This window comes from Poromitra crassiceps (genome assembly GCF_964638095.1).
Source record: "Poromitra crassiceps genome assembly, chromosome: 10".
In the NCBI taxonomy this organism is placed as follows: Eukaryota; Metazoa; Chordata; class Actinopteri; order Beryciformes; family Melamphaidae; genus Poromitra; species Poromitra crassiceps.
In genome coordinates this window covers 19,373,488-19,386,010 of record NC_139631.1, presented here as the reverse complement: position 1 = coordinate 19,386,010, position 12,523 = coordinate 19,373,488, and the positions used below count along the sequence as shown (strand labels likewise).

General features: G+C 42.5%; 2 protein-coding genes across 4 annotated transcripts in view; both read left to right on the top strand.

Moving 5' to 3' along the window:
- Positions 1 to 6,732: 6,732 nt before the first annotated feature.
- On the top strand, positions 6,733 to 9,762 carry LOC310784293 (uncharacterized protein; the record flags this gene model as incomplete). The annotated part of the gene is made up of 5 exons (XM_083645309.1): positions 6,733 to 7,212; positions 7,755 to 8,126; positions 8,601 to 8,912; positions 9,413 to 9,520; positions 9,677 to 9,762. Exons 1-5 carry the CDS (start codon positions 7,158 to 7,160, stop codon positions 9,760 to 9,762), a joined length of 933 nt encoding a protein of 310 aa, XP_083501435.1. The 5' UTR covers positions 6,733 to 7,157.
- Positions 9,681 to 12,523, top strand: part of LOC310783845 (granzyme A-like) — a 5,398-nt gene continuing 2,555 nt past the window's right edge. For 2 of the 3 annotated variants that reach the window (XM_083644746.1, XM_083644748.1), the window contains exon 1: positions 9,681 to 11,738. The gene's annotated coding sequence lies outside the window, so the exon portion shown is untranslated. The remainder of the gene's footprint in view (positions 11,739 to 12,523) is intronic. The other variant, XM_083644747.1, reaches the window with a different exon arrangement.

Here is a 12,523-nt window from a genome sequence, read left to right as displayed (position 1 = left end):
CTACATTTGTGCTATTGTTTTGTAGCCCATAGAACTATTAAGAATTGTGTGTTTACAATGCTGACACTTTTACACTTTTGATCTGTGTCTAGATATGCCTGCTGCCAGCTGTCTTCTATCTGAAGAGCATTTACAGTGCTCCATCTGTCTGGATGTGTTCACTGATCCAGTCTCCACACCATGTGGACACAACTTCTGCCAGAACTGCATCAAACAGCACTGGGATAGTAATGACCTGTGCCGATGTCCCATGTGCCAAGAGGTTTTTGACACAAGACCTGTACTGCGGGTCAATACTTTAATATCTGAGATGGCTACTCAGATCACGGAGTCTACAGAAGAAGGGATAATGGCTGCTCAGTCCAGAAAGGCTAAAAAAGAAGAAGAAGAGATGATGGCTGCTCAGTTCAGAGAGGCTACCGAACAAGAAGAAGAGATGTTGGCTGCTCAGCTCAGAGAGGCTAGAGAAGCAGAAGAAGAAATGATGGCTGCTCAGTTCAGAGAGGCTAAAGAAGAAGAGATGTTGGCTGCTCAGCTCAGAGAGGCTAGAGAAGCAGAAGAAGAAATGATGGCTGCTCAGTTCAGAGAGGCTGAAGAAGGAGAAGAAGAGGTGACTGCTCAGTTCAGAGAGATGATGGCTGCTCAGTTCAGAGAGGCTAAAGAAGAAGAGATGTTGGCTGCTCAGCTCAGAGAGGCTAGAGAAGCAGAAGAAGAAATGATGGCTGCTCAGTTCAGAGAGGCTGAAGAAGGAGAAGAAGAGATGACTGCTCAGTTCAGAGAGATGATGGCTGCTCAGTTCAGAGAGGCTAAAGAAGAAGAGATGTTGGCTGCTCAGCTCAGAGAGGCTAGAGAAGCAGAAGAAGAAATGATGGCTGCTCAGTTCAGAGAGGCTGAAGAAGAAGAGATGTTGGCTGCTCAGCTCAGAGAGGCTGGAGAAGCAGCAGAAGAAGAAATGATGGATGCTCAGTTCAGAGAGGCTGAAGAAGGAGGAGAAGAAGAGATGATGACTGCTCAGTTCAGAGAGATGGTGGCTGCTCAGTTCAGAGAGGCTAAAGAAGAAGAGATGATGGCTGCTCAGCTCAGAGAGGCTGAAGAAGAAGAAGAGCTGATCGCCGCTCAGTTCAGAAAGGCTGAAGAAGAAGAGATGGTGGCTGCTCAGTTCAGAGAGGCTGAAGAAAAAGAAGAGGTGATGGCTGCTCAGTTCAGAGAGGTGATGGCTGCTCAGTTCAGAGAGATGATGGCTGCTCAGTTCAGAGAGGCTAACTAAGAAGAAGAGATGGTGGCTGCTCAGTTCTGAGAGGCTACAGAAGTAGAGAGGAACAAGCTTGCTGAGCTGAAGAGGGTCCAGCAGTATACAGCGGATGTGACTGTCAAATTGTTCTTGTTACTTTTTATATTTAGTCAACCTCATCCTGTTTTTATTTAGTCAAGCTTTAGTCGTCTAAAAGTCAGAGTATTTTACCCTAATCTCAGAAAACCATATATTGTTTCTTTAGAATTTGCAAACTCATTGGAAAGATCTATTACTCTGTTATTCTGGAATGGTATTAAGGTTTGAATGTGCAGTACAGACACAGATTTAACTGTTTAACTTCGTCTCTTCTGATCAGATCTCTTCCCGATTCATCCCTCCCTAACATTTTACTCTAGTTTTTATTTGTCGATGAAAATGTCAATAGATTTCCTAATAGTTTGTCATCACAACTTTGTTTTTATTTAACATCTACTCTGGATCCTGATACAGCAAATCCCTATCCAGAGATAGGAAGTAACGAAGTACAAATACTTCGTAAGATTTTCAAGTACTTTACTATTTTTGCTGGCAGCTTTTTACTTTTACTCCTGGCCTACATTTTAACACATATCTGTACTTTTTCCTTACATTTCAAAACAGGCTTGTTACTTTAGTTTTAATGAACAACAGACAAAAACAATGTAATGTTTCTCTGTCTCTCTCGTCTCACACTCTCCCAGCTTTCACACATTATACACCTATTTTTGTGGAAAAACCGTGTCACCCATATGTTTGTATAGGGGCGCTTTTATGTTTAATAGTCTTCAAATGATATAACATGACTTGAGTTTCAGTTAGCTTTGCACATAAACAGCCAGTAGAAATGCATTTTACTTTTATACGATTACATTTCAGAGCCTGCTTTGTTACTTTTACTTGAGTAAATAAGTTGAATCAGTGCTTCTACTTTTTTCCGTCTTTCGTCTTTTTTACACACGTAACTGTACTTCTACATAAGTAAAGAATGTGCTTACTTTTGCCATCTCTGCTCTGGATACAGCAATTCAACAAATCCCTATCTCAGCTTGTCTGATGATGGGAAACTGGTAAAAGATAGTGATGTATGGAAGAATCTCCCAGCCAATTAAGCCAGAGAGATTTTCTGTCTTTGGAAAGCAGAGCTTCTCTTCAGGAAGGTTTTACTAAGAGGTTCAGGTTAAAGGGAAGACTGGCTAGCATTTAGTGGCCCAGAGGGTCGATCTACACTACAGGAAGGAAAACCTCACACTGAGCCCAGAGGATGGCTTCTGGACTATTATTTTTATTACATTACCAGTAACTACTAATGTAAGGGATTACAATTTCCAAAACTGTAATTATATTACGTTGCTTTCTTTAGAAAGCGTCCGAGGAAGGGCCGGTGTGGCCCGAAACGTCACGCTGTGTTGCAAATAAAAAAAAAACAGACGGGAGCTCTCTTGGTGTGCCGATCGTTCTTCTTTCGCTTTCTCCAGTGCTGGCACAGCGCTAAAATGAAGTATGCAGTTTGGCTGATTGTTGACTCCTCTTAAGGTTAATTATTGTTCCAATAAAGTAGATTCAGTCAAAGGAGCCAGCTAAGGGATAAACAGGTTATTACAGTACGTCACTTTTTCGGAAGGGGGCGTAGCAAATGTAATAGTAAAGTAATGAGTAGCATAACTAATTCTAGTCATATTTAAGTTAATTAAGTAATCAGTAATAAGTATCTAATTGTCCGTCGTGGTGGTTCACCTGGTAGCACGCCTATGACGGAGGCTTGGTCCTTCGTGCGGGCCGACGTGGGTTTGAATCTGACCCTAGGTTATTTGCTACATGTTCATTCCCTCTCCACATCTTTCCTGTCTGCCTAAGTAACATTGCATTACATTTCCCGAGAAACTTGCCCAACACTGTCGGTTGCTTGAGAGGATGTCCCTTTCTGAGAGGCCCAGGGCTGGACTGCAATGTAATTCTACCGGTGCAATGGCCGGTGGGCCACTCGCTAGTGGGCCGGTCAGGTTGGTGAAAAAGTATGTATTATGTATTTGAATTTTTTTTTTTTTTTGGGAACTGAAATGTACCCAGGCCCGGGCCCGTGTGGCCCAGGCGGTTCCGCGACCCATGATTACACCTAAAACCCCTAGACCGGGTCATAACATGTGGCTTTATAGGTAAATCCCCAACCCATGCGAGTGCGAGCGAAGCGAGCGCGAGCTCGAAAAATTGGGCCGATTCGAAATTGTGGGCCTGTCTGACACATGGCAGGTAGCTTTTTTGGTCCCAGTCCAGCCCTGGAGAGGCCTGTTACAGAAAGTGTGGAAAGTGGTGAGTGAAGTGGGGGAAATGGTATCTGTGTGGTGGCACACCAGATTGTTCAAATATTATTTAAATAATAGTCTGCTCAACCGTTTGGTAGAGCACATTTTGAGTCAATATTTCTTATTGAAAAATGTGATGAACTTAACTCATCCTTATTGAGCCATACTACTCGGTTAAGGTATGCTATGCTAAAAAAAAATCCACTAGAGGACACTCAGCTTTTTAACAGTAAGCCTTTTCAGTCAGTCTGCTACCAGGAAATTGGAAAGAGATAATCACTCCTGACGTGGACTATTTTTGGTTGAATTGTCAAAGGTAAGCTTAGTTTTTTTGACACATATAATCTAACATGTTACTAAACAGAATTATGTCACTTGATGCAACAAAAAACCGTCTTATAAGGGTAAAAAAAAAAAAAAAAATGAACTGCTCTATGAAACGGTTGAGTTGTCACTTCATGGTAGAATTTTCCAACTCAACGGTTTGGTAGGTAGAGCATGTTTAAAATTGACTATTTTCTATGGAATAAAAACACTTATGATCATGCATTGTTGTTATAGACCACAAAAACAGAACTAGATGAGTTGAAGCGGTGATAACGGAACATTCTTTCCACCCATTGTTACTCATCCAAAGTGGGGGCGTGTCCCTCGTAATCATTGGTTACAATCCTCCAAACATCCTGTGACAGTACCTAGATTTGTCCCTGTTACAGACACTCGCCATTAGAACGGAAGGAACTCCTGTCCATCTGTCATTAGGGCCAATCTTCTTACCCATGGCACTTTTAATATTCAGTTAATGTCTGAGGACATCATTGATTGTCTTGTGAATGGAGCACATCTTCTCTTTTTCAAGTGCACTTCCCATGTGAGCAAACGAGCCCAAATGTCTATGACTTGAAATAATTAGCAATTTAGGACCTAAATGGTAAATGATTTCAAGTAAATACATTTGAGGTAGTGAGACCACATAACATAACATGAACATACAGAGCAAAACCCTGCCTAGACTTCCTGCGAGATGCAAGAACTTGACCACATGGTACTCAAGTGATCATTTACTGGAAGAGCACCCATATGGCGAGGTCTTGTGTTGAAAGAAAAGCAAGCCACAGTTTCCCCCTCTAATTTGACATGTTCTCACGGGTAACATGCACACAGAGTGATGACTCAGCATTGTGAGGGTTTAGGCTTTGTCACCACAGCCATTTGACATTTGAAGACCACCCTGCAGCATTTGCTGCTGGTTGGGAGGCGAAGATGCGTGTGCAGATTCAAAACCATCTGACACTAAAAGATCTGCTTAAGCCTACTTTCTATTGGTGTTTGATGGCTGCCAGTCTTTTTTGCAGACACAGTGTTGTCATCATTTCGGGGTTTTCAGATTCTGGATCAATTTACTTCTATCTATGGCAGGGGTTTTCAAAGTGGGAGGCAGGCCTCCCTGGATGGGGGGGGGGGAAAGTTTCAGGGGAGGCTCAGTGAATGGAAGTGAAAAAATATGACATGATTAGTTATTATATAAGTTAATAAAAGGAATAGCCTTAATGTGTTTAATTTGGCAGTTTTGGGGCATTTGACAGTTTTTCCCACTTTCCCAGAGTCAGAAACAAATAAATGCCAAAGCTTGTCTGAGGGGAGGCCCATAGTCTCAGACTTTGAAAACCCCTGATCTATGGCACACACACACAAACACATAAAAGGCACACAAAAAAGCTCCTTCAGCAACTAAACTAGGCCGGTTTCAAGTAAGCTTTCAAAAAACAAACAAACAAACAACAAAACATTAGTGCCTGATGGGTCATCGTTTGCACTTTGTGAATATCACCCTGTTGTTTCTGATATTAGTGGGTGCAAATTTTTGGGTGAGTAAGTGCAGTTGAAATGTTAGTATAGCCTAGTGTAGGTGAATCATACAGTAGGTGAGTGTAGATCTGATCCATTTTGAGACCGTGTAGGTGGTGGCAGGCAGCGCTTCTTGGGTGCTAGAACTTTAGTGTTGACTTGAGCCTCCTGAAGGTGCCATGGGCCTCATGGAGGTGCCACGGGCCTAACACCCTCACATGCCTGTGTTGGGATGTGCAGAAATTAGATCCCCAATAACCTACCTGATCTCACTACTCTCTTAGAACAGATGTGTAGAAATGGAATGCACCATTATGTGCTCACCACTCCTTTGTCACATCCAAGCCAGGTTTCTACATAAGCACTCGATCACCCTAAATAACACGAGAATTAACATAAAATCTTCTCTATAGTTTGATATAGCCTAATCCAAAATGTAAAATTGTTGAATTGCTTCCTATTATGTTTTTGGACTTAGAGTTACAGACTTTTCCTGCATTTCTAATACAACTAGAAACCCGTCAAAGGGTTAAATGCAATGAACTTGGCACTTGCGATGGTCTGGTTGGTTCTTAAAATAGAGCAGAGGGTGGAGTTACCATATTGTATTTTTGCTTCTCTTATAAAAGCTCCTTCCCCGTGGTGTTGGCTAAACACTTCTTGGTGTTGTGTACACAGCAGTCACACCATGCAGCAGTTTCGTTGTTCTTTTGTAATTGTCCTTTTTTCAGTGTATGACATTCATGACTGTTATTTTTTGTGTTAGCACCTTGATCCATGAGGAATACAATTTTGTTCAGCCATATAGGCTACTATATAACAATAAAAACAAAGTTTTATAATTTTTCTTGATCTATCTATATATCTAGTGACTGGATAGATTAAAAAAATCTAAATTCTAGTCTTTTGTCCACTAAACCCCATGGGTGGAGTTTGATTTTTATACTGGGGGGGATGGGGGGGGGGGGGTTGCACCCAGACAGGGCAGGCCGGGGTGTAGCTCCGGTCGCCGGTGATAGATTTTGGCCGTCTGAAGCCATATTGAGATTAGACTGATGTCATTCAGTCTTAACCATCAATATTTGCTCCTTTTCTCACTGCCCCAGGGAATGAGAAGCAAATGTTTAGAGGAGTATTAATGAGAGTTGTCTCGTCTTACGTCATTCGTAAGACGAGACAACTCTCGTGATGGCGTGATTGAAGATTACTGGTCGAGAACACTCTGCAGCAGGTGAGCCGAGGATGAGGCCACTCCCATTTCCCTTAGCTTAAATACGAAAAAGAATTTGAGGGAGTCGGGTCAATAGGATTTGGGACATAGGAGTGATCAGCTGTGTTAGGAGTAGGACGGGGTGGACATAGGAGTGGTCACCTGTGTTAGGGCAGGGTTGACATAGGAGTGGTCAGCTGTGTTAGGACGTGGTGGACATAGGAGTGGTCAGCTGTGTTAGGACGTGGTGGACATAGGAGTGGTCAGCCGTGTTAGGACGTGGTGGACATAGGAGTGATCAGCTGTGTTAAGAGTAGGACGTGGTGGACATAGGAGTGATCAGCTGTGTTAGGAGTAGGACGTGGTGGACATAGGAGTGATCAGCTGTGTTAGGAGTAGGACGTGGTGGACATAGGAGTGATCAGCTGTGTTAGGAGTAGGACGTGGTGGACATAGGAGTGGTCAGCTGTGTTAGGGCAGGGTGGAAAAGAAAACAAGAAAGCATCTCCTGCCTCCCAGACTTGACATGGATTTTATGTTTTCCTGTGAGACGCAGATTCTGCAGCAACTGGCTGTTCTGGGTAACTTCTACCATCATGATCTGCCACATAAAATTATTGCATATAGACAAAACCAGGACCAATATCTGACATTATGATATAAGCGCTATATCAATTATAATGGTATCTTTAAATCTAAGATTGTTCAGAGATTGTTGCTCGAGTTTGCAAATGTTTTTTTTCCTGTGATTGATCTGAAAGAAGTAGAAGAACAGGTTTCACAAGGAAACATATGCCCATAAAAGCATGCCACCTAAGAGGCATGACTAGCAACTAGCCAAACTTGTAACACTATGATACTCAGCGATTACTTAACCTGTCCAAGTGATAACAATACAGAAGAAAGTTAGAGATAAAGTTAGAGATATTGCCAGTCTCAAAATGAGGATGAGGTGTGCAGCAGCCAGCAGCGGAATTGGAACCAGAGGAAATGCAACTGGATTGCACCATACTGCACTTATTATAAGTGAGTTGTTGGGGGAAAAAATATATCACAGTGTATTTGAGCCATTTCTAACTCCTCTCCTGTTGTTGTTGTTGCTGTTTCTGTGTCCCCGACTCAGTGGTGTGCCATGGGTTAGCGATGGTGGAGGAGATCATGTCACGGTACTTCCTGGTCCAGAGAGCTCTGCCCTGGTACCAGGCCCGGGCGTTTTGTCAGAGGCATTATGTGGATCTGGCTGTCCTGAGCACAGAGGAGCAGTACTTCAGTCTCCTGAACGCCACCGCGGGTCAAAAGGTCAGCTTTTGGCTCGGCCTGCAGCGGCACAGTGCCCACAGCGGCTGGAAGTGGGTGGATGAGGAAGAGCTGAGGTATGACCACTGGTATCGGGTCAATTATGGAGTCCGCTGTGCAGGTTTGGAGGCCATGCTGGAAAACGACGAGAAGCTGCTGGGTCGCTTCTGTGGCGAGACCAATTACTTTCTCTGTCAGGGTGAGTAATTATGACTTCTTCACTGGTAGAGTGTGGCTGTTCATGTGATTCAGCACAGCAAATATGCCTTTTCCTTCCTGTCTGTTACATGGATGGAGTGTTTGACTGTTAAGTGTTTAATTAAGTGTGCAAATGATTAATATATAACATAAGAATATTAATATTGAATTCATTTAAACTAATTTTGTAGGACCTCACTGGGCCACTGTAGCCTGCATAGAATGTAGGCGGCAGACAATGATTCAGAAAGCTGCTTGTTGGAGTAGAAACTAGCAATAAAGCCAAGAGAGTTCCCTGTGTCACAGTATTCTGCATTAGGAAATAAATCCACCTTCTTAGACAATTCATTTTTTACTTCTACCTACACTCTCAAAGCAATCATCTTCATGAGCCTGATTGTTTTTTACTGCATACAGCTCCATGAGAGACATTTTCTTTGTAGCTTCAAAGACTGACTTTCCTTTCGCCTCACAGGTCCAGTTCCCCCACAGGAAGTGAAGGTGGACTCAGTGGGGACCGATCACATCATACTTAAATGGGATGTGTCGGCCTTCATGCAGATGATCCCACACAGTTACAACGTGACAAGATGTAGCAGCACCGCGTGTGAATGGTTCCTCCACCATTACACCGATGGCTCCACGTCCAGCACTGTGAACATCTCCAGCCTAACCCCAGGCACTGAGTACTTCCTTAGTATTGCTGCAGTTGTCCTCCGGCCTGACAGTGTGACTGGGGAGAATGTCTCCTTTTCAAGTCAACTTACAACTCTCCAAGTCAGAGCAGGTAGGTACTGCAGGCTGTGGGCCTCAGTGTGCCTCGTGTTGCTGCCAATGTCTTAATGATCTCTTTCTGTCGTGTGGATGTTGCGCTCCCTTAAGGTGAACTGCTGGGACAGAGAGGATGGACTGTGTGTTTATTTTAATTCTGACTTGCATTTACAATCACTGCAGGAAATTTGGCAGATTTGAGAGGGAGCTCTATTTAGAGAACCCCATATAGGAAGAAAAATAACAATATGAGCAATGTAATGCGTACACCTTTGATTATGCCTACTAGATTAGTCAACTGTTTTTCCCTCACTTCTTCATCACTATGTGATTTCTGCTCGTAGAATATTATGATTGGAACACTTCCACAGAGAATCTCAAAGTAGGATATCTGATCTAATTCGTATACACCTTGGTGATCTTCCTTATTCTATAGACAAAAAAAACAGAACTACACATCACTCAGTCATGTGTCTCTGTTGCTGTGTAATGCATATTGTCTTCCCTCTCCTGTAGCGTTCTCTGGTGACGTGAGTAGGCCTATCACGCTGGAGCTGCTGAAGCTGCTGAAGCTGTTATCTCTGGCTCCTCCGTCGTGGGTTATCTATCGTATCCTAAAGAGAGGCAAGTCTCCTTTTCTGGGTGGGAAAACTGTCATTTTCAAAGATGGAGAGAGTGGGAGGCTGGGATATTTTTCATCTCGAGCAGCGTGATGCAAGTGATGCAACAATAAAATACCCTTGGTAACACAGTGCCATACACTTCCTTTCTGTTTTCTAGATGTTAAGGTGCCAGATGCTGAGCTCTCCACTAAGCTGATACTTGAGAAGACCCTAGAATCAGTTGGAGAGGAAAGTGGCAAATAGAAGTGATTCTTCTGCAGAAAATATGTTGTGATTTCTCTTTGACTGTTTTTGACTCTCGACTAAAACGATTTATGAGGAAAAACTCATTTGAACTCTTGGATTTAGGGGAAACGTTAAAGGAACACTCCACCCATTTTCAACCAGCTTTGTATCATTAGAACATCAGTAGTATATCAGAAAACTGTAAACGGTTTTGAAGTCTGTCATTTAATTTGACAGTTATTGAGTGTTAAAGTGTGGACCAGTGACATCACTGGTCCACACTAACTCAAATTAATAACTCATTAACACAAATCAACTCTCAATAACTGTCAAACTATTCATCATTTGGGCAGTGGTGGCCCAATGGTTAGAGAAGCGAGCTTGTGACCGGAAGGTCGTCGGTTCAATCCCCGGGACCGGCAGGATAAATCTGGGTGGGGAAAGTGAAAAGGCAGCGCTTGCCCCTCCCTCATTACCACCACTGAGGTGCCCTTGAGCAAGGCCCTTAACCCCAACTGCTCCAGTGGAGCTGATCAGTGGCCAGCAGATCAGACTGTGGTTGTACTGGTCAGCTTCCAGGTATGAATGGGTGTGTGAATGTGAACAGGGCACTCCTGAAAAAGAGAGCATTGCTCTCAGTGAGACTCCCCCTGTATAAATAAAGGTAAAAAAAAAAAAAAAAAATCATTCATCTAGTTTGACAGTTGATTTGAGTTAATGAGTTATTCATTTGAGTTAGTGTGGACCAGTGATGTCACTGTTCCACACTTTAACACTCAATAACTGTCAAATTAAATGGCAGACTTCAAAACAGTTTACAGTTTTCTGATATACTTCTGATGTTCTAATGATACAAAGCTGGTTGAAAATGGGCAGAGTGTTCCTTTAAGATGAACTATATCACTATTTAAAAGTACATTATATTAATGTTTTTCTATTCTTTATTTTTACAATGTTCTATTGTTGTTGTTGTTGTTGTTGTTGTCGTCGTTGTCATCATCATTATTATTATTATTATTTTGTTGTTTCATCCAGTATTCTCTCCTTCATTCTACACTTTACCATAGAGTCTATTGCTCGATAATAATCAGGCGCGGACTGCATAATCGGGCATGTCGGGCAAATGCCTGGTGGCCTGGCCTGGCCTGGCCTGCAAATTTTCAGGCCAGGAGTCAGGCCACTCACTGAACAGCAGGCCAGGCGCCGCCTACTGGTTTACTAGTGGTTTTATTACTTTATTCAGGGTTAAAGTGGGTGCATCTCGTAAAATTGGACTCGGCCCAAATTGGGTTTCAAATGGCCCAAATTGGGCTTCAAACGGCCCAAATCTGGCATCAAACGACCCAAATTGGGCTTCAAACGGCCCAAATCTGGCTTCAAACGGCCCAAATTGGGCTTCAAACGGCCCAAATTGGGCTTCAAACGGCCCAAATTTTTACGCGTCGGCCCGTATCGGCCTGGCCTGCTTGGTATCTAATGCCCGGCCTGAATTATGATCCCAGTCCGCCCCTGATAATAATGATAATATATATTGATATTTTCTTATTTGTAGCTTGAAAGAGAGAAAATATTGATCAATGTGAAGGCATTTCTCGAAAGTCATCTTGTACCGACAGGTGTGGGCCAGATTATCCATCCTCTTAACTGGATGCGCAGTTTGTGATGTTTCTAACAACCATAATTTTGAATAGCCTATGCATTGCAATATATTCAGGGATGGACTGGCCATCGGGACTACCAGGAGACTTCCCGGTGGGCCGTTCTATCTAGGCCTACTCTAATCTGGGGCGACACACATAATGGACTAATTTCACAGCAACTGTTTTGAGGTGGTAAGCAGGAAGTAAAGCAGGTGTAATCAATACCATTAATGATGGTTCCATTCCATTTAGATGTTCCAGTGCCAGGGCCCTCAAGAATATCCCCGTTGTGGTAACCAAGATCCTGGTGAAATATGGTCTAGAAATGTGAAGATTCAATCAACGTCTGAGTAGGTGAAAAAACTGTTTTAAACGTCTTTGTAAAAATGCTCACTGGAATTGTCTCCTGTTTGATCACACCACACTGTGCAGAGGTAAAGAAGGTCCAGAGGAGAAGACGTGATCGTGTAGTAGGCGTATGAGTGAATCACTAGGGAAGAGAGGGTAGGTCAAAGTTATAGGTGTTAACTTCAAACTTAATTCTTCATTCTATATTAGAAATGTACTGTAAGCAACTTTTTGCATTCTTACCCAAATACTGAGGGTGATATGAATAAATAAAAATGACGGTGGACATGATGCCCTTGTTTTCTTTTGTTTTCTTTCCCCCACACAAAAAATTAACTTAAAATGTAAATGTATTATTTTATAACACAGAATTAATTAAACTAAAGTTTGGGAATAAGAAGACCACGCCTCAAGCACACATTCAATAGAGAACCAAAGTTACACCCACTTCCGGGTTAGGCATGCTTTCATCCGCCATTTAATTTCCCATAGAGGCTCCCAAAGTGCTTTTTTTTGCCTGTGGGAATTAAGTTTCCCATCCGAAGTTTCATCACCTGAGCTATACTATACTGTATATACTATACTATACTATACTATATACTAGGGGTATAGGATTTTAAATATGAGTCAAGGTAAAACGGATGACACAACAATGCAATATCATTCATGTATGGGTAAAAGTGAAAGTAATCTCTACTCATAGACCGTTACAAAATCCAACTGGACAAGACACCATGATAGCTTGATAGCAAAAGTAGTTTCACTATCGAGTTGATATGGGAAACTGCCAC